The sequence below is a fragment of the Lissotriton vulgaris genome, chromosome 4_1, assembly GCF_964263255.1.
Source record: "Lissotriton vulgaris chromosome 4_1, aLisVul1.2, whole genome shotgun sequence".
NCBI classification, from domain to species: domain Eukaryota; kingdom Metazoa; phylum Chordata; class Amphibia; order Caudata; family Salamandridae; genus Lissotriton; species Lissotriton vulgaris.
In genome coordinates this window covers 756,032,688-756,054,441 of record NC_141691.1, presented here as the reverse complement: position 1 = coordinate 756,054,441, position 21,754 = coordinate 756,032,688, and the positions used below count along the sequence as shown (strand labels likewise).

At 42.8% G+C, this 21,754-nt stretch overlaps 1 protein-coding gene across 1 annotated transcript in view; it reads left to right on the top strand.

The window, feature by feature from the left end:
• Window positions 1-21,754, top strand: part of GMDS (GDP-mannose 4,6-dehydratase) — a 1,789,479-nt gene that overhangs the window by 623,311 nt on the left and 1,144,414 nt on the right. The window contains exon 5 of the mRNA XM_086965061.1: window positions 2,357-2,549. Coding sequence (XP_086821187.1) covers window positions 2,357-2,549 — 193 coding nt within the window. The remainder of the gene's footprint in view (window positions 1-2,356; window positions 2,550-21,754) is intronic.

Sequence of the window (21,754 nt, the reverse complement as noted above, 5' to 3'; positions counted from 1 at the left end):
GAAGAACCAGGAATATATAGGGCCTGGAGGGGGTGCGAGCCGAGCTGCGCCACCTTAACATAGTAACGTAAAATCATTATCCCAAAGAGAGGACTGTTCAATGAATTACTATCTTTACAAGTTGTTATTTCAGAATGTTTATTTTCTGGTTTTCTTCTCGATAGTTTGGCTCTGAGTGTGTCTTAAATCAATTTATACCAGTGTAAATCAAACACCAACTAGCTTTGACAGTTGCATATTCAAGGTTTGAAACATGCTGCAGTTATGTAACACGATTCTAAATGTTCCAAATATACCACTGAAAAATACTTTTCAAAATCTACTAAGAGTGAACCAATGGACGAATGCACCAAAAGCAATGCCCACACCACTGGTTTCTATACATGTGTTCGACATTAGCTCTACAGTAGAGAGAATAAGTGACCAGAATGCTGGCTCATACAGTAGGTGGTAGATTCCCACTGTAAAGATCTGAATTTAACAGTGTCCCTATATATATATATATATATATATATATATATTGATATTCTTTTTTTAGGTCGAGCTAGAGTGCGCATGCAAGGTCAAGTAGCTTATTTTATGGATGTGTCTTCCCTGGGTCGATATATTTTAAGACTCGTTTTTGGTGCTTTTCTGCCCTCTGTTAGACTAGTTTTTCCCTTTCTTTCTGCCCTTATGCCCTCTGTTAGACTGTTTTTTTTTGTGCCTTTGTGCCCTCTGTTAGACTAGGTTTTTGTGCCTTTCTGCCTTCTTAGACTCGTTTTTTGTGCCTTTCTGCCCCCTGTTAGACTCGTGTTTTGTGCCTTTCTTCCCTCTGCATCACCACATCATCACTCAGCGCTACCCCAGCATCACTCAGCACCACCACATTATCACTCAGCACCACCACATTATCACTCAGCACCACCACATTATCACTCAGCACCACCACATTATCACTCAGCACCACCACATTATCACTCAGCACCACCACATTATCACTCAGCACCACCACATTATCACTCCACAGCACCACTCAGCACCACCACCACAGCACCACTCCGCACCACCACCACAACATCACTCAGCAGCACCACAACATCACTCAGCAGCACCACTCAGCACCACCACAGCACCACCACATTATCACTCAGCACCACCACATTATCACTCAGTACCACCACCACAGCACCACTCTGCACCACCACAGCATCATTCAGCACCACCACATTATCACTCAGCACGACCACAGCACCACTCAGCACCACAGCACCACTCAGCACCACCACACCACTCAGCGCAACCACAGCACCACTCAGCGCAACCACAGCACCACTCAGCGCAACCACAGCATCCCTCAGCGCAACCACAGCATCCCTCAGCGCAACTACAGCATCCCTCAGCGGAACCACAGCATCCCTCAGCGCAACCACAGCATCCCTCAGCGCAACCACAGCATCCCTCAGCGCAACCACAGCATCACTCAGCGCAACCACAGCATCACTCAGCACCACCACTGCATCACTGGTTCAAATATGTTCTCTCAATGTTTTAAGCTTTATTACAAATGTCGCAAAAAAGATGTTAATATTTCATTCTGTTCTTGGATTTTTGTCACAATAAAATACACTGAACATAATCTTAACAAAAGTTATTTACAAAAGTTTAAACTTTTGCCATTATAAATTACAATCACTTTTATTTAAGTATTAATTATTTAAAAAAATTCAAAGCCATTATTATTTGTAATATCAATACATCTAAGTCATGTAAATACAAAACATGTTGCATTACAAATGCTATAGGTGCCACATTTGCGAAAGTTATAACTATTGGCATTGTAAATGACAAAGCTATTAATTTAGCTATTTTCAAAAACAACACATAAATAAAAAAATTGTCATTTACAAGCCGAATAGCTCAAACTTTCCTAATGGGAGACCTATTGCATTGCAAATGCTTTTTTTTTTTTTTGCAGTATAAACACTCTGCCACCGTAGTTTGGGGATATTGTGCTGGTTCCTGATTTTAGTTGTTTCACCCAATACTGAGGTTTCTAGCCCCTTGGATATATGTAATTTCAGATGGTCTTTCCCTTACTTTAAATCTTACTTAATAACAATTAGGAACAAGTACGTATTATAAATATTCATAATCATTTTACATATGACTATTATGTAAAGAAAAGCTATAGAATGATGGGATTTGCTGTTGGTGCCAGGCAGTACCTGATCTGTTGTATTATAGGCAAGATGTCCAAGTGAATTTATTTGACTCTGCTAATGGCTTAAAAATTGTGGGTATATATTCGTGTGTGCACCTATTCAGACTTTTTTTTAAAAAAAGTATTAAGCCACCCCTCTTTCTTTACTTACAGATTTCGTTCGACCTGGCAGAATACACCGCAGATGTTGACGGGGTTGGTACTTTGCGTCTTCTGGATGCTGTCAAGACCTGCGGCCTTATAAACTCGGTCAAGTTTTACCAGGCCTCCACTAGTGAGCTGTATGGGAAGGTGCAGGAGATCCCACAGAAGGAGACCACTCCATTCTACCCACGTTCTCCATACGGTGGGTACTCTAGCGCCTTCCATGGGCTCTACTCGCGTCTTGTTGCTGGAGTCTAAAGACCGAGGAAAGGTGGAGTCAAGAGGGACTGGTCTTGTTTTGAGTCAAGCCTTGGTGTCCTACTCAGCGAAAGTATGCGCTGCTCTCTTGGCCCGGGAATTGTAATGTGTAATCCGTCACTTCACATAAAGTAGCCCGCTTGTGTGCCAAGCACCTCAGATGTGTTGCCACTTTCGCCTGGTTTGGCTACGGTAGTGATAAGGTTTCACATTTTTTGTTGACTAAACGAAGGGCTTCTAGAGGTTCATGTGCTGCTTATGAAAGCAAAAACTATTAAAATTGGAGTGTGAGATTATAGCGAGTTGGGTTTCACAGGCACAAACTGTTTTCGTTCTCTAGTGTGTGTACGAGAGGACATCCCCTTCTAATTTTCACACTTCGTTCGCTTCGCCCATTTGCATGAATGAAAGCACAGCCTTTTCCACTCCGACATCAACAACGTGTATTATTTGGAACCCGTGAGGCCCAAAGCTTTCCTGTCCTTCACTGACTGTTAAGTGATCTTTTCAGCAGATGTTTAACTATTGTTCACCGATGCATCCTTGAACAGCGATCCGCATGCAAATGTGTTTATTCAGCATTTTTTTTATGTACTTGAATGAAAGGTCAGGCGTAGTTGCTCTTCGCATGTGATTATGAAAGTGGAACTTAATTGTTACTTAAGTTGCTGTTTATTTGATTGACCTAACATGAAACAGCACTTCATGTGTCTAATTCAGGCCTCTTAGAAGAGCCACAATAATTATGCATCAATTGAAGGTCACAGTATGTGGCAGGGCTTGACTAAGACAGGTTGGCAAGGAGGGGTGCTGGCTGGCCCTCGGTTTCCCATCACTCAATTCTTATTTATTCTAAGAATTGAAGTGTTTTTTAAAGAGAATGTCTACCAAATGATCCAGTCCATCCAGAGGCTAGTCGGGGTACCGTGTTAACATTTTTAACATGTTTTCTCTATTATATATCTAACATATGGTGCAATATTGTAATTCTCCAACACAATGACCTCTTGCACCAAAAATGGCTAGAAATAAAACGGACTTACTTTTGATTCAGGTAGAGTGAGGCCTTAATAACTTTTTACAACATAAAATGGTCTGTTTAAAAGACAGACTTGGGCAACATTGGCATCTTAACTCAAATTGATACTCCACTATGTGCCTTTTCTCCTCGTATGTAAATGTGATTTCTCATTCTGAACTAGTGATTGGCCTGTGCAAATGTGTGAAATAACTGAGCTGATCTGTCTCACTTTTAGTTGGTGTTTGCTGTGCTTGTTTGAAAAAAACCTCCTTATTAGTTTGGTGCATCCATACCACAGATTATTTGAGCATCAAAGACGTAGTATAGAGAGGTTCTGAGATGGCAAAGTGACAAAGGAGTTCCTGTTCTCCCATTTCATACAGGAACTGTTCCTTTCTTTAGACTCTGAACTTATGAAGGACTGACAAAGAAGCTTAAAAATATGGGTAGTCACTTGATATTTCCACCACCACGGTAAAAAATATTTCTACAACTCTGCTTGCAGAAATGCAGTAACTCCTAGATCGGATTATCCGGTCACTTTCCAGTGCGTTCACAACCTCTCAAATCTAAAACAAATTTAATAGTGTCTTCAATAAATAATTTAGCATGTCACCATTTCACAATATCCTCAATGCCACAGTACCCTCCCCTTCTGCTCCAGAGAATTAGATATTCAGATTATAAATATTTAATGTCCCATTTGTTTCATTTTAGGATTTCTCTCATTCTGAGGCCAAAGCCACTGGTGAAGAAATACAACTGTACTGTGCCAGGAAACGTAATGGTCATGAAAAATGTTGTTTTACTGTGAAAGAAATTTTTTACCAGAGGGTCTAGTTTAGCTTCACAAGTACCACCTGTAGTGGTTCTGTTTGCCCTGCAGCAGTGCTTGAAATAGAAACAAAGAAGTTCAGGTACTCTGTACCAGAGTAACTGCTTGTTTCTGAGAAGTGCTGGTACTCTACAATTAAAAGTAATACATCTCTCATGAGAAGTGCCGGTACTCTCCCTCGCAAAATAAAAAAGTGCTGGTACTCCATACCGGACAATACCGGCACATTTAAATCACTGGCCTGCAGAAATGGTGTGCAAAATAAATTCTGGTCTTCAGTGGACTAATGCACTCAATACTGTACCATGGAAAAGCGGATCTCAGTATATGGCTCAAGACCTAACACACACACGCCGAGAGTGGAAATACTGTTGTGCTGACTTTGCACTAAATTAAGGTATAAGCCCAATAGCATTTCTGCTAGGATATCTCTTCCAAATGAGCAATTATGGATGGTAAAAGTTAAGCATGTCGGACGTTTACACCATTATTACATGCTTTTGCACATTTTTACCTGTGAATTCATCATCGGTTCTCTGGTGTTAATTGGACATGTTTCCGTGTATACAATAGAATGTCAAAATGTGGTTTTCAGTGCATACTTCATGTGTGCATGGCAATCTAATCCACTGCTGTCATGTAAGATAGAAGGTGAATAGCTTTGTAAACAATAATTCATTTGATTTTGATGTTAAGTGACAGAATGCAGTCATTTTTAGGTCTCGCCGAACAGCTTTGTTTCTGTGTCTATGTGAAAGGTTTTTGTGTAACAGTGAAAAAATGTGCAGCTGACTTAGAGCCCTCCAATTGCTTTTTTTTTTTCAATACGTTTATTAAATTTTAAGAATTATAGGAAATAGTTAAATACAATACAGAGTAATACAATCGAAATCCATAGGCACAGTACTTATGATTGAATCAATTACAAATAATTCCCGCAAACAATATAAAGGTGAAATATAAGAAACCCATAAGGGAAATGTCAGTGAACCAAAATATCCGTAAACGGTATCACTATTATGAATGGAAGAAGTAAAAAGAGAGAAAAAGGAAAAGAAGAAAGAAAGTAGAAAAGAAGACAGGAAGAAGGAAAAAGAGGAAGGGAAGGAGCCACTGCAGTACTACAAACACACACCACACAAATAACAAACAGCAATCAACTAGATGACACAAAAGGATACTGGTCAACCAAACCCTTCGAGGCTAAATCCATATAAGCGTCCAGAGCTTTCCAAACATTACTAGAGATAGTAGGGGTAAGATGAGCCACATCCACTGAAATGTGTGCGCTTCGTAAAAAAGAAACCCATGCCCACCATGTATGATATGATACGGAAGAAAAAGACTTCCATTCCATAAGAATTACCTTAACAGCAACTGTCAATAAAAGATCAAGCAATTGCAAATCTAAGGTATCCAAAGGCAAAGGCACTCTGGAAGCTAATGGGCCCAATAGGACCATAGGGAAGGAAAGCTGAAAATCAGTATTAAAAATTAATATAAGATGTTTATTTATGAGATCCCAGAAGGGTTGTAAAAGAGAACAGGTAAAAAACATATGCAGATAATCGCCAGTAGCCAAACCACAGCTCCAACAGAGATCATCATTCTTCAAGTTTAGGGAATGCAAACACACAGGAGTCCAATGGAGAAGGTTGAGAAAATAAAATGTAGGTTAAAGAAGGGGCGATCATATCACGGAGAGAACATTTCCCAATCAACTGCCAGGTTTCCAGCGAAATATGGTCAGTAAGATCCTTATAAAAATGATGTAAACATTTTTGTTGGGTAACAGTATGTAAGGCAGATGAAGTAGAAGACAGAAATTTATAAATTTTTGAAGCCACATGACCAGATCGAAGCTACAAGGAAAATAACATAGCAGTAGGAGAATTGGGCTCCAAGCGTACTTTAGCAAGAGCTACTTTAATTTTTAGAAAAGTATAGAAGTCCAAATTGGAGAGCGAGAACTGTGGAGCTAAAGAGGAAAAGAGCAACGGATCATTATTGGAGTCATACAAATGACGAACTAAAGTCACTCCTTTAGAAGACCAGTAAGGGATCAACGCGGGATCAATATAAAATTTTAATCTAGGATTACGCCATAAAGAAGTCCACCTCGATTTATGAATCGGGGTAGCCACTTTCTTATCCACAGACTTAACTGCTGCAATAGTATCTAAGATAATTGAGCGGGAAAAAGGAATAGATAAAGTGGATGTGGTTAAAAAGGAAGAAAGTGGTAAGGGAAATGAGAGATGTTGCTCAATAAACACCCAAGAAGGCGTGTGAACAGGAATCGAGGAAAACCACAAAGCACCTTGGGAAGCTAAAAAAGCCACCTGGTATCTCTCCCAATCAGGAAAATTACAACTGCCCAACTCATAAGGTTTCCTCAAAGACTTATACACAATTCTAGCCCTCTTATCACTCCAGAGAAACTTAGAAGTAATGGAGTCAATCTCACGAAAAAAGGAAGAAGACAATTTCCCCGGAAGCATAGAAGAAACAAAGTTAATAATAGGAGTAATCATCATTTTTAGAGTTTGGATACGACCCCACCAAGAGATATGTTTAGGGGACCAAGTATCTAAAAGTTGACGAACTTTGAGTAGAGTTTGCGCCTCATTATATGCCACCGTATCATAGAGATTACCACAAAACCAAATCCCTAGATATTTGAGATGTTTAGATTGCCACTTAAAGCCAGCGGTACCCATATGCGCTGGGAAACAATAAGCATTCAGGGGAACATATCAGTCTTGTCTCTGTTAAGCGTATAACCAGAGATCTTGGAAAAACGAGCAATAATATCTGTAAGCGCGGGAATAGCTGAAACAATATCATCCGAAAAAATAAGAACATCAGCCGCGTAAGCCACTGTTTTTATGCAATGCGGACCAAAAGTAAACCCCTTGATATCCGGATGGAGATCAATTAGTCTAAGAAGAGGATCAATCGCTAATAAAAACAAAAGCGGGCATAAGGGACAGCCTTGACGGGTACGTTGACGAAGACTAAAAAACTCAGAGGTAGCCCCATTGACACAGATATTCGCTCTCGCAGCCCTCCCATTGCTTAACCTTTGGGTGGATTTATTGGTACTCATTTGCTTGCTGCTTATTTGATGACTTGCCTTCTGTTTGCGTCTCCCCCAGAGCACAGCCTTTTTACCATAGTTTTGATTGTCTGACTTATATCCTTCTATTATCTTTCTTTTTCGTGATTCACTCAAAGAGACTGCATGTGTTTTCTTGCTCACTTTTGGGAGCGGCTTCTTTCTCCTTAATATATACCTGTTGCTTACCCTTCACCCGCCCCGCCCCACCTAAGCCTACATTGCTCTCCTAACAACCCTTTTTGTAAAAGTAAATGCTTTTTATTATATTTTTTGTGGGAGGGCCAGGCAGCTGCTGTTTGATGCTGGGCCACTGTGCAGTCAACAGAGGACTTTCGTGTACCACTGTTGCTCCTTCCTCTCCTGTACAATCCATGATTTTTTTTTATACTCAATTTTGTTTACAAAAACATATAACAAATCAGCAATTGTACGGAGAACAGTATATTAAAAACGTGATTACAAACAAGGTAAACCACGTTTATACATCCCATCAAAATCGCATACTCATGAGCATGGTAGTTCGTACCCCTTCGCCACCAGCACATTAGGGAGGGTTTCCCATATTAATGTCATTGTGTAACCAGCTTAAGCAGAGCCTTCCACAGTACCCAACCACTTCCCACACACCCTTTGATGTTTTTTGGCACATCCTCTAGCCAGGTAAAGGGCTTTCTCCTGGGTTGCGCACCAGTCCACCCCTCTTCGCCATTGCCCAAGGTCAGGCAGGTCGTGATTTTTCCAGGCCGCAGCTATGTCCCGTTTGGCCACAACCAGGGTTGTAATAAAAAATATCTTTTCATTTCTAGACCCATCCATCCAGTCTGTGATCCCCAGTAAAGAGGGGCGCTGATCGTGGGGGACCCCGCAGCCCAGGACTTCTGTGAGCTCCTCCTCAAGAGCTTCGCAGTATCGTTCCAAGCGGGACAAGACCAAACCATGTGGAAAAAGTCAGCTGGCGTGTGGTGACCTCTCATGCACGACGCATCCGGGCATAGGCCCACTCGGTGAAGGCGCAGGGGAGTGAGATACGCAGCATGCAGATAGTAGAGCTGGGTCAGCTTAAGTTTGGCGGAGGTGATGACTGTCCTAGGTGCCATGAGACTGTCATGCCAGTCCGCCTCATCAAGGGGTCCAACCCATTCTACCCGTTGTTCCCTCAGCTTATCTAGGGAGGTAGGGATGTTATTGACTAGGGTACGATATGCGAGAAATGCCCCCTTTGCCTAAGTCTCCCAGAAATGTCTGCGCCTCGCGGGGCTGTGGTCAGGGAGCCTTGTGTTATCCGTGATGTGTGTTTGAAGGGCATGCTGCAGCTGCAGGTATTTATAGAATTGGGATGAGTGGAGGGAGTATCAGGTTTGGAGCTCCTGAAAGAAAACAGTATGGCCTTTAGCTCACACGTCCCCTAATTGGGAGATGCCGATGAGGTCCCACATATTGAATCCCTGCAAACCACTAACCTCCAGGAGCCAGTTCCCGTGCCAGAGGGGTGTGCATTGGGACAGCTTATGCGTCCAGACGGTATGACGCAATGAAGCCCGCCAGGCCAATCATACCGAACGTGTCACATCAGGGAGTTGGGATGGAACATCATAGCTTGGATTTTAGAGAATCCCAGCTCACTCAGCTCAAGCTGATAGGCCGGATCGGCCCAGCCCCCGTTCAACCAGTCATGGACTACCAAGAGACGCACAGCCAGGAAATATAGATATAAATGTGTCATTCCCATACCCCCATCAAAGGAGGGAATCCGGCACACCGACCGAGCCAGACTGTGAGGCTGCTTTTAAAAATGCAACAAATTTGGCTCCGGAGCGCTTCAAGGTTATCTGCAGGTGCCACAGCACTTCTCCCCTTCCTAGCTCCAGCACCACTGGACCGGAAACCAAAAGCACGTCATCTGGTACGTGATTACAGATAGCTTACTGTGCCGCATACCTGTATGTGCTATTGCGTTATTTTGTAGCCGTTTTGGTATTAAAACATAATGGCAAACGACGTCACTGCGCAAAAAAAAGTTTTTTTAAGAACGAAAACTATATCGTCCCACAGATCCTGTCCGAAACATTATTCAGGAACAACCAATGCCTTGGTCCTGCATGTACGCTCGGAGACCGGCAATACTGTCCTTTCTAAAACAACATTTTGTGTGACAAATATATGTTGTTGTACCGACCAGAAAAAAACAACCATAAGGCCTCTGAAAGCACCTCTTCCTATTAAGACAGAACCCAGAAGGACAGTCTGGTGCATAAACACCTATGTAATTTTCTCTCTATTTGGCACAAACATTTTGAAGGCAACAGAATTTGAAAACTGAAAAATACTGGGATTTTTCAAAACGCTGAGCGCCTTCGTGAAATAACCCCTCCGTCTGCACAGAGTTTGTGTTGTAACCATGAATTTGCATGAATAATGAAACAAACAGGTTTTATAAACAAGAGCTTACTTTGTCCTCAGCATCTGAATTACATTTAAACAAGTACGTGTTATGAAGTAGTCAGGAATCAGTTGTAGTACCTCAGAATAAGTTTATTAGAAACAGCCCCACACCGATGGTGGTGCTTGGGTCAGTGGAACATCAGTTATGACAGTTGATGTCACAGGTGGTGAACCAGGAAGGAATGGAATGTTGGGGGAACCAATCGGGGAGGGGAGAGAGCACAGAGGGAGCTCACGCGCAGGGGAGAGGAAGGTACCACGCGCAGGGCACTGGAGGGGTGGCATAAGTGAGATACAACACATCTTCCTCTCTTGAGAGTTTTGACAACTGTGCCACGGAATGTGGTAAACATTAACATGGGGGTACATAAACTGGTGGACAATTAGTCACAGACAAAGTCATCCAAGCGTTTTGGTCTTCGGATGGTTCTACCAAACCTTCCAGAGACCGACGGTAAGTTAGGTGCACATTCAGTGTCAGAATGGGAATCATAGCTAGTTCTGCCGAACCTACCACTGAACCTGTGACCGTCAGACGCAACATCAGAGTCAGAATGTCATCGTGACAACTCCGATTATATGTCGAAGTGCTTGGATTGACACCAACAGACCGATCTGTCGATTGACCATCATCTGAGTCAGTGTCAGGTTGGAGATCGTGTGTGATGTCATTTCTAGACATATTACTCTCTTCAACACAAGACCGATCAACATCCACCCACAGATCATGGCTGACCGTAACATGTTGCTGTTGATTGTGAGCCCTGCCTCCAGGATGATATTTTGCCAGTCTGCTCATGTGCCATACTTTACCATCGCTGTGTCTTGCCGCATTGTTAAATAGTTCATTAATGTAAAGAGGGGCAGTGAATCTGCTTTCTCCTTTCTTTACTCTTTTTTCCAAACGAACTTTCACAAGGTCGCCGACCTTAAATGCATGTTCCTTAGCACTGTGTTTCGAATCATACCATTCCTTGTAGTATTTCTGGGCTTTGATAATGTTATTCCTTATGTTTTCTGGTGACCATTCAATTTGCTTAGATTTGGACGTCCACCCCAGGTCAATGCTTAAAGGCTGTCTGCTTCTCATGAGAACAAATGGTGCTGTGCGTGTGCTTGCACAAGGAGATATCCTGAATGCCCAGATGAGTTTGTATACTTCTTCTTCCCAGTTTAGGTTTGCATTTCTAGATAGTTGTATGTGTCCCTTCAAGACACGGTTGAAACGTTCAGTGAGACCATTACCTTCTGGATGGTAAATTGAAGTGGTGTGATGAGTGATACAGTTCCTTGCTAGAAATGACTTGAATGCCTCTGAGCAGAATTGCGGACCATTATCTGTGAGCACAGATTTGGGTAATCCTTCACTCAAAAACAGTTTGTCCAAGAAATTAATAAACTTTGAGCTGTCAATTTCATCGACAATTTTTATTTCCGGTCACTTGGAGAAATGATCTATCGCCACTAGGATGTACTTGATTTCTCCGTCATGTCCTTCGATGGGCCCCACTATGTCTAAGCCCAATTTCTCCCGTGCCATTAGGGGGGGTTGAATTGGAGAGAGACTGACTTTTGAAGTTTTAAAGGTTTTGTCTGAGTCACAGCATTCTACACAGTTCCTGACCTGGACCTCAATTTGTTTGTCAATACCCGGCCACCAATAACTTGACCTGACTCTCTGCTTAGTCTTGGTGATGCCAAGGTGGCCTATGTGACACAATCTTAGAATTTTGTCTCTGAGTGTGACAGGGGCTATAGCTTTACCGATTCTGTACAACACACCGTTTTCCCAACTGAGTTCATTTCTTGTTTCCCAGTACGCTTTGATATTGTCATGTAGGTTGCGCTTTTCAGGCCATGCAGAGTTGACGAATTTGCATACCTCTTGTAGCGTAGAGTCGCGCGACATGTGTTGACCCCATTCTTCCGCTGATATTCCATCCAGGTCAGTGTTGAAGAGCAGAGCCACTTTCTCCTCATCTTCTTGTGTGACCATGCTTTCAGTGTGAGGCAGAGGCAGTCAGCTGAGGAAATCTGCAATTTTGTTTTTCACTCCAGGCCAATATTCCGCCGAGTAGTTGTAATCCAACAACTTGATTGACATTTTGCTCAGTCTTGGTGAAGCATTTTGTAGGCCCGAGGCAGACAGTATCTTGATTAATGGTTTGTGGTCTGTGCGAAGATGGATTTTGTATCCCCACACATATGCTCTGAAGTAATTGAGCGCCCATGAACAAGCCAGCATTTCACACTCAATTACTGAGTACTTTTCCTCTGCAGAGGTGAGCGACCTGGAGGCAAAGGCTACAACCCATTCTTGGTTCGATGTGTCCTTCTGTGCTAGCACAGCACCAATTCCCTTGTTGCTTGCATCGGTGGTTAGATAGATTTCTGCTTTGGGATCAAAACCTTTGAGGAAAGGTGCCTCGCTGATTTCCTTTTTGATGGTATCAAAGGTGTCCTGACAGTCAGGTGACCAGACAAATTTGGTTTTATTTTTCAGTAATTGTCTTATACTGTAGGTTTTTTCTGAGAAATTCCTAATGAATTTGGAGTAATACTCCGTCAAGCCAAGAAAAGCTCTTACATCTTCTTTGCTTGAGGGACACGGAGCATTGAGGATTGCGTCCACTAAACCTTGTTTGGGTTTAATGCCTTCTTGGCTGATGGTGTGCCCAAGGTAAATCACTTTGTCTTGTGAGATTTTACATTTGTCTAATTCTACGGTTAAACCATGCATTTTCAGTTTGCTAAAAACTTGCCTAAGGCGTGTGTCATGTTCCAATTGGTTGCTGCCCATGACCAGGATATCATCCTGGAAAAACCTGATGCCATCAACACCTTCCAGAATGGATGTCATGACCCTTTGGAAAAGTGCTGCAGCAGAGGCCAATCCAAATGGTACCCTGGTAAACCGATAACAACCAAAGGGTGTGATAAAGGTTGTGAATTTTTTACTGTCCGCGTGCAGTGGCATTTGGTGATACGCGGATTTCAAGTCTATTATGGAAAATACACACATATCATCAGTGGCACTAAACATTTCACATATACGTGGTAGAGGATATTGATCTACGATAATGTTTTTATTGAGGTCCCTGAGATCGATGCAGAGTCTAATTTTCCCATTGGGACGTTTCACAACTACCAAGGGGGAGACCCATTCCGCCGATTCCACCACTTCTATAATACCATCCTTGACAAGTCTGTTCAATTCTGCTTGAACATCACTTCTCACTGACACTGGTAGATGTCTTACCTTGTGAATGCAAGGAACAGCTGAGTCTTTTAGTTCAATTTTATGTTCGAAGCTGTTAAGAAGACCAACTTTACCTGAGAACACTTCTGGAAAGTCTTTTTGTATTGCCAGTTTACTAGAATCATTAATAGACAACACCGGATCAGCACTGTTGGGATCGAGCATGATACCGAGATCAGCTTGGTCACTCCAGCCCAGTACAGAAGGGCCTTTCTTAGCAACATAAAGTCTGCAAAATGCTCTCCTGTTTTTAAATTCAAATTCTAGATCACGTGTTCCTAAGAACTCTATGTTGTTTCCCGTGTAGCTTCTAGCGATAACCTTTGATTTTTCAAGAGTTGAGCCTATTTTATCCGTGAATTGCTTCCAAACGTTCTCGTTGATAATCGTGAAGGGAGACCCAGAATCAGCCATCAGATTGACTGTCACACCACCCAAACTTACATCACACATGGGTTTTTTCTTCTTTGTTGGTGTGAGTTCCAACACGTCATATTCAATTGAGAAAACATAACTGACGCTGTCGGAGTCAGAATACTCAGAATCCTCTTCTGTGGAATCATTCTCTTCTTGAATTTGTCGGACCTGTCTGCTTTGTTTATAAAATTTCCTATTGCATGCCTTAGCGATGTGTCCAGTCATTCCACATGAAAAGCATTTTTGATGTATAGCTGGACACCTGGACATCAGCTAAATGGGTTGGAGACCCACAACGATAACATTTAAGTTCAGGAAGATCATTGTCTCTTGTATTAACCCCTTCAGTGCTCATGACGAGCCTAGGCTCGTCATGCAGCACGGTGCTCTTGTGCTCATGACGAGCCTAGGCTCGTCATGAGCCGTGGAACGCTCACACGCGGGGCTAATTTCCCCGCTGTGCTGAGCGTTCCATTGCGCAGGCGGGTTCATGACGAGCCCAGGCTCGTCATGAGCACACGAGCACCGTGCTGCATGACGAGCCTGGGCTAGTCATGAGCACAGCGGCGCCGTGCGCGGCCCCCCTCTCCCCCGCACCGCGGGGAAATTAGCCCCGCAGTGAAGGGGTTAATACGTCTTTCACTGCTTTGTTTTGATTTGCTTGGTTCACTTCTTTTGTGATATTCATGTCTCATTTCTCTTTCCTTTCTGTTTTAGTTTGCTTGCATTAGAGGACCTTATAGCTTTAATTTCCGCTGGTTCATCCATAACTGCTTTGGCGCATCTGCCTGTAAGTTCAGCTTTCTTGACAAGAGCAACAACTTCCTTCAAAGAAGCCTCTCCATTGACCCAAAGTTTGTCCTGGATATTGGGGTTGCTCGCGTGCATAATTATTTGATCACGCACAAACTCTTCTTGTAGTGCTCCAAATCTGCAGGTTAAGGCTAAGTTGTTCAAGGCAGCAACGTAATCTTCAATGCTCTCTTCTTTCCCTTGCTTTCTTCTTGAGAATTTGTACCGGTCAACAGCGACACACACAATAGGCGAGAAGTGATCGTCCAGATCATCCAAGGCATGTTGATATACATCATCACCCGTTCTTACTTTCTTCTCTATGTTGTTGTAGGTCTTAACCCCGCCTGGACCTAAACAGTACAAAAGTACTTTTTTCTTCTTCACAGCCGTGAAATCATCATCTTCCACTGTCTCAATATAATTAATAAAGTACTCTTTCCACTCTTTCCAAGGCATGCATGGTGCACCTTTTAGAGGTAGGAACGCTTGAGGTTGCGAAAGATTCAAGGAACTAAGAGCACACATAGCGATAGAAAAACTTCTACTAATGTACTTGTGAATGTCACTTTATGCACCCCTTTTGGAATTGTTCTTGATGCTCTACTTATTTTTTTTTAAGTTTGTGTGTTGAAGCCGTCACCTTCAAAACTCATACATTGTCACTTTTACTCAGATTAGTATATCTTCTTATAGGCCCAAATTACTAACAGTCCTTTGTAATTTGCTTGCTTCATCCAGTTTCTCTTGTGTAATTATTGGCCCCTTTTTATACACATTCGCAATGTTCCACAAATACTCCGCATTGGCCAGGCTCGAACACTGAGGCTAGAACAGCACGATCAATTTCAATTAATAATAATTTTAATTTTTTTTTTAAAATGGCCTCCAACGCTGCGTTTCAGTAACGTCACGCGTCGCCGAGCAAGCGCAGAAGTGGTAGATCTGAGGCGCGAACACAGCTGACAGGAATTTCCTTGGTGAATGCGCTCGGCAAGCGCAAACGCAGCTGACCGGAATTACTACGCGCAAGCACTACTGCTGTCCGTAGACAACGTCGGGCACCCTCAGGCAACACTCGAGAAGGAAAAATCCTAAGTGCCATGTGGCCCTACCTCCGTGCGACGCTGCAGCTGTCACGTCCCGAATGACTTGCTTCCCTCATCCAAGACGTATCATGAAAGGACCGCAAGGCACCGCACGTCCGGAGATACTCAAATCTCGGCACAAGGCATTTGCTTCCACATCCTCCGACACAGCATAAGGCCGGGAAACTCACTCCGAGTTAATTGGCTGTCGTCTTCATCTACTCACGACGACAAGGCACCAGAATCTTCAATTCAAACACAAACCACTTTCCCAAGGTAGGAGGAATTGTCCCGATCTGTCGATTGACTTTTTAAGTTCTTCAATCTGTCAGCTGTTTCTTAAAAGTACCACAGTGAGAGGCTGTAGTTCCGCTCGTCGCCACTGTTATGAAGTAGTCCGGAATCAGTTGTAGTACCTCAGAATAAGTTTATTAGAAACAGCCCCACACCGATGGTGGTGCGTGGGTCAGTGGAACATCAGTTATGACAGTTGATGTCACAGGTGGTCAACCAGGAAGGAATGGAATGTTGGGGGAACCAATCGGGGAGGGGATAGAGCACAGAGGGAGCTCACGCGCAGGGGAGAGGAAGGTACCACGCGCAGGGCACTGGAGGGGTGGCATAAGTGAGATACAACAGTACCCTTTTCGTTTCCTGCTACAGATAAAAACACGCTCCCCCGTTCATCAGTTGAGCTATTAGCACCATCTGGGCAAAATTCTCCCATTCTAAATGATTAAATATAGCGGTCAGCAGGTGAAAGTTGGTGGGCGGAGATTGGCACCGCACTCCCCTTCTAACAACATGTCCTCACTAACCAGAATGTTCTTTAAAGAACCCATGGTGAATGCCCCCTTAACCCCTTTAGTGCTAAGGTACAATTATTATTTTGCTTTAATTTCCATTGAAATGAATGGTAAGTGCATGACGAGTTACCCTTGTCATTAGCATCGAAGAGGTTAAGCCCAGCTCGCGCCATCTTTGCTTGTAGGCAGCTTTTAAAATCAGGAGACATAGTGGTGACAACCTCGTCAGAACCCCTACATTAGACTCGCCCATTACCCACCCCTTTTCATGTGGTTTTTAAACTGCGCCACAACAGTAATTTTACCTTGCTTGTAAACCTAAAAAGTTATGGCCTGTCCTTGGGATACTCTAAAGATTTAAAAGTGCGTACTTGGGTGTGCTCGCTCTTTTCATCCAAGTGGTTTCGAGCTGCAAACACTGGGGGATTACACTGTTTTCATGATTTTAAAAAAAATTATCTGATTTTTAAAAAAATACACTGAACTGGAGGTTCCTGCGCCATAACCCTTATGTTTTTTTTGTTTTTTTTAAAATCCACATTAGGCGAGAAATCGCCCTTAATCTGTTAGATACAGTTAAAATGTGGTTATAATTCTATGGCTAATTAATTGCATGTTTTTTTTCATTCTTGATGGATGCTATGCAGTAAAAGCATGATATTGATATCAGACAACCTTTACAGAGAATTGCAGATCTGCTATTTCTTTTTTTTTAATGATTTATTGGTATTTGCAAGTTACATATTGTAAAAGACATATGGATAACACATAGCTGGTTTCGCCATTGATCGTGTAGGGCAGCAGTGGTTCATTTATCAATCTTTGCTTGTCCCCCCTACGTAGACTAGCCGATTTACAACATAAAACACATCGTTTGTTGCGATTGGGCGCGTGTCTAGTTGGTACATAAAACATAAAAGTGAGTGGCGGTTATTTTGAGGACAGATCGCTGGAGCCTTGAGGTTGCGTTGAGCTGGTTTGGCCTATTTAGACATGAAATCGTTGTCTATGGGGGTTTGTAGGTGTTTAGGAATTTGTCTAGCTTTGACCACATTCCTCTGTTGGGGTACCTCCAAGGTGTGTGTCTGAGTGCAGTGTTATCGCCTCCTCTGAGGAAGGTCATCCAGTTCAGCCACCCCTTGAACGTGGCTTTGGAGGTGTCCTTCCATTTGGTTAGTACTGCTTTGACTGCTGATGTGAGGAGGAAGTCCTGGAGGCCTTAGATATGCCCACCAACATAATGTAATAAGAGAAATATAACTGATATAGACTAAAGTATTAAGTTGTCCCGAGGGCGTGGTGGGGCTGGAGGGACCTTGCTGTCGCACGCCTACAGTACGACACATCGGTAGGGAGGGGGAGAGGGTAAAGGGGTTTTGCTCAGTACGTCATGTTCATCCTGTTTGTCAAGTTTGTCCAGTTTGTCACGTCCATGTCCATACCATACCCCTAGACAGAAAACATGGATCAATGCGCAGACCATTAGCAACTCACCTGATGCAAACAGACTGACCACAGGTACCCAACGATCTCTGTAATTACAAGCTAGTAAGTCCGTGACCCGATTTCCATCACAATGAATAACAAAAACACACTGCTGACTGACCTAAAGATTATCTCTCTCAATGTCAAGGGCCTGAACCACCCAATCAAAAGGAAAAAAATATTAGATTACCTGGCAAAGACTATGGGCGATATTATCCTCCTGCAAGAAACCAAACTCTCCTTGGAAGACGCGAATAAGCTTAAAGGGAGATGTATAGGCCAGCTAGCCTGCTCCCCAGAGGTAGGCAAAAAACGAAGTGTAATCCCCATAGTTAACACTAAGTCCAAGTTAACCATTGAGAGCGCACACCACAACAAAGGCAGGCTTCTGAGCACCCAATTCAAAAGAGGAGATGAAACAATACTTGTAACTAACATATATGCACCTAACACAGACAACACAACATACTGGGATGGGTGACAAGAGAACTGGAGGCAAACTAGACGAATGACATGAGCATTCTAGCCGGGGACGTCAACCTAGTCCTAGACCACACCCTTGACAGACAATCAGGCTCGCAAACAAGGCCTCCAGCCTCCTACAGCATTCCGAAAAACATATGTAACAGGTTCGACCTGCAAGACACATGGTGCCTACAACATCCAGACACTAGAGACTACACCTTCTACTCCAATCCACACAACTCCTACAGCAGAATTGACTACATCCTCATCCCTGGCTCACACACACACACACACACACACACACACGCACACACACACACACACACACACACACACACACACACACACACACACCTGATAGAACACACAGATATTGCAGCAAGGACGATGTCAGACCACTCCTGCATCAGTCTACAGCTAGCAGGCCGGCATAATGAGCACACCACCCGCAGATGGCGGTTCAACAATATAACATTAGCGAAACAGGAGGACAAAAACAAAATTGAGAAAGCAATCAAGGACTACATAAAAGAAAATGACACACCAGGCATAGATCCTAAATGCCTATGGTACGCCCTTAAGGCGACCATCAGAGGCACGCTGATAGAAATCATGGGCCAGAAGAGACGGAGAAGCAAGAGGGCAGCTAGACCAGTTAGAAACGGACATTAAACAATTGGAAACTAAGCATATCGGGGACACTTCAAACTCAGAGATCCTAGTAGAACCTACAGGGAGAAAAATACGAATTCAACAGGATCCTTAGCGAAAGAGCAGGTCTGTGGATAAGGAAATATAAACAAATCCACCTCTGCGAAGCTAATAAGGCAGGAAAAATACTAGCATCATACCTCAAATGCAAGCAAAGACAACACTGCATTTCCACAATCACAGATTCGAACAACAAGATACACACCCGACACAAAGAAATCCTACACACGTTCATGGAAGTTTACAAAGACCTCTACACAAGGGATGACAACATTGACCGGGAGGGCAGCGCAGCCTACCTAGATAGATTAAACCTACCCAAGATAACGGAAGAGGAAGCCAAGATACTAGGCCAAGATACTAGGCCAAGATATAAAAATGAATGAGATCACCTTAGCTATAAACTCACTAAAAGATAACAAAGCCCCAGGCCCAGATGGATACACAGCACCCTTCTACAAAACGTTCCAAGATCAGCTCCTCCCAGCCCTAACCAAAACCTTCAACCACTGCGCTAAAGAGGGGATAGTAACAGAAACCATGTCACAAGCCAACATAGTTGTCATACCCAAAGAAGGCAAAGACCCGCAATGGCCCAGAAACTACCGCCCCATATCACTAATAAACCTAGATTGCAAGTTATATTCCAAAGTGCTAGCCACAAGACTAAACAAACTATTACCTCAACTGATTGGAAACACACAGGTAGGCTACATGAAGACACGCATGTCTCACGATAACACAAGACTTCTCTGCCAAGTCAAGGAGCACTCCTCAAAATCACTCAACTCTGCTGTAGAAATCACGCTAGATGCAGAAAAGGCTTTCGACAGAGTATCCTGGCACTTCATCGAGAAGTGCATGCAGGCATACAACCTAGGAGACGATTATACAAAGAAAGTAACGGCAATGTACAAAACCCCCAAAGCAGAGATAGCCATTAATGGAGGTTCTTCGGCCCAATTTAACCTTGAGAGAGGGACAAGACAGGGCTGCCCGTTATCCCTGCCACTTTTCCTACTAGCACTCGAACCCCTGATTAGAGACACTTTGGCTAACAGCGACATAGCAGGCGTAACCATTAACAACACCACAGCCAAACTTGCTGCTTATGCAGATAATTTACTCATAATAACGGAGAACCCAGCCCAATCCATACCGGCACTCATGCAAACAATTGAAGCATACGCTAACCATTCAGGTTACAAACTCAATAGGGACAAATCCGAATGCATGCCCCTCAACACACAACCAGAGAGGTAATGGGGGCCTCGGGGCTGGCATGGCAACCTGGGTTTGTCAAATACCTGGATATTCAATTTGGGAAAAGCCTAAGAAAAGCCTTAGAATTGAATGAGAAAACAACTCTGGGAAAAATCAAGGAGCTCCTAGAAACCTGGTTTCAAGTTCACCACATGGTGAGGCAGAATAGACACGGTAAAGATGATGATCACTCCTATAGTTAACTAGAATAGACACGGTAAAGATGATGATCACTCCTATAGTTAACTATCTGGCAGGTATGCTACCCCTGGCTCTCAGACGATTCCCACAGGAAAACAGACCAAATGCTTAACAAATTTATATGGAGGGATAAAAAACCCAGAATAGGCCTCCAAAAACTGAGATTAGAGAAGAAATTAGGAGGGCTCAACGTGGCGGACCTGAAACCATTCCAACTAGCCTTCATAGCCAGACAGGGGATGCACTGGTTGCTCCCGAAACAGCAATACACACCGACATGGCTCTCCATAGAGAAAGAAATTAGACTAGTTCCCTTGAGACATATACAGGATAAGCTAAAACTTAGCTTTAAAGCAACCAAAGATAAAATCATGAACTAATACAATTCTAAACATAAGGTACACATCAATTTATTAAAGTAACAGAATTAAAAACAGTTTACATTTATACATCATACAATTACGAAGAAACAATTAAAATTTCAACTAATACAATCTATTGTGACCTGCACAATGCAACAGACAGACAAAAATTTGTTGTAAAACATAAAAAATTGTAAAATACAAGTGGTACATTCAATACTACAATTTCATCACTCCCTAGTTTTATGGCCACAAATTTGTATATCAACAGGGGAGGAGAGGACTTGAATTGTACAGGAGTTTGGCGTCAACACGTTTCGGTGGTTCTGAAGCGAATATGTTCCACCTTAATCAAGACTAAGGTTCGATGTCTTTCTTGTTTCAGGGTCTGTACAATTCCCCTACAATAGATATACATACAATTAATCTTCCATTTTCGCAAAAAACGATCACAGTTATCATACTTGGTTGATACTCCACAATTGGATGATCCTTGGTGAGCTACTCATTCCTATTACAGGGAAAGTCTTACAACTAGCATAGTACATTCATTAGCTTCTATTTACTGTCATACTATATCTCTGTAATCTCCCACATAGTTTGCTATTGCAAGAATAACCAAGTCCCAAGTCTAAATTGCTAGGGATTAAACAGATAAGAACACAGTCACTATTCTTGATCACTGCTTGGATACAGTGTTACCTGGTCCCTGTGAGATTCTTTGGGACTAACTAGGAAAACAATGGGTCCATTTAAGTTCTATATCCCTAATTGGGTATGATGCTGCAAAGATCCTTATCAGGTGCTGTTGGAATGTTACTGATATTTTCATGATTGTGCGAACCCCCTGTTCCTATTTAATGTGGGATTGTAGTGCATAT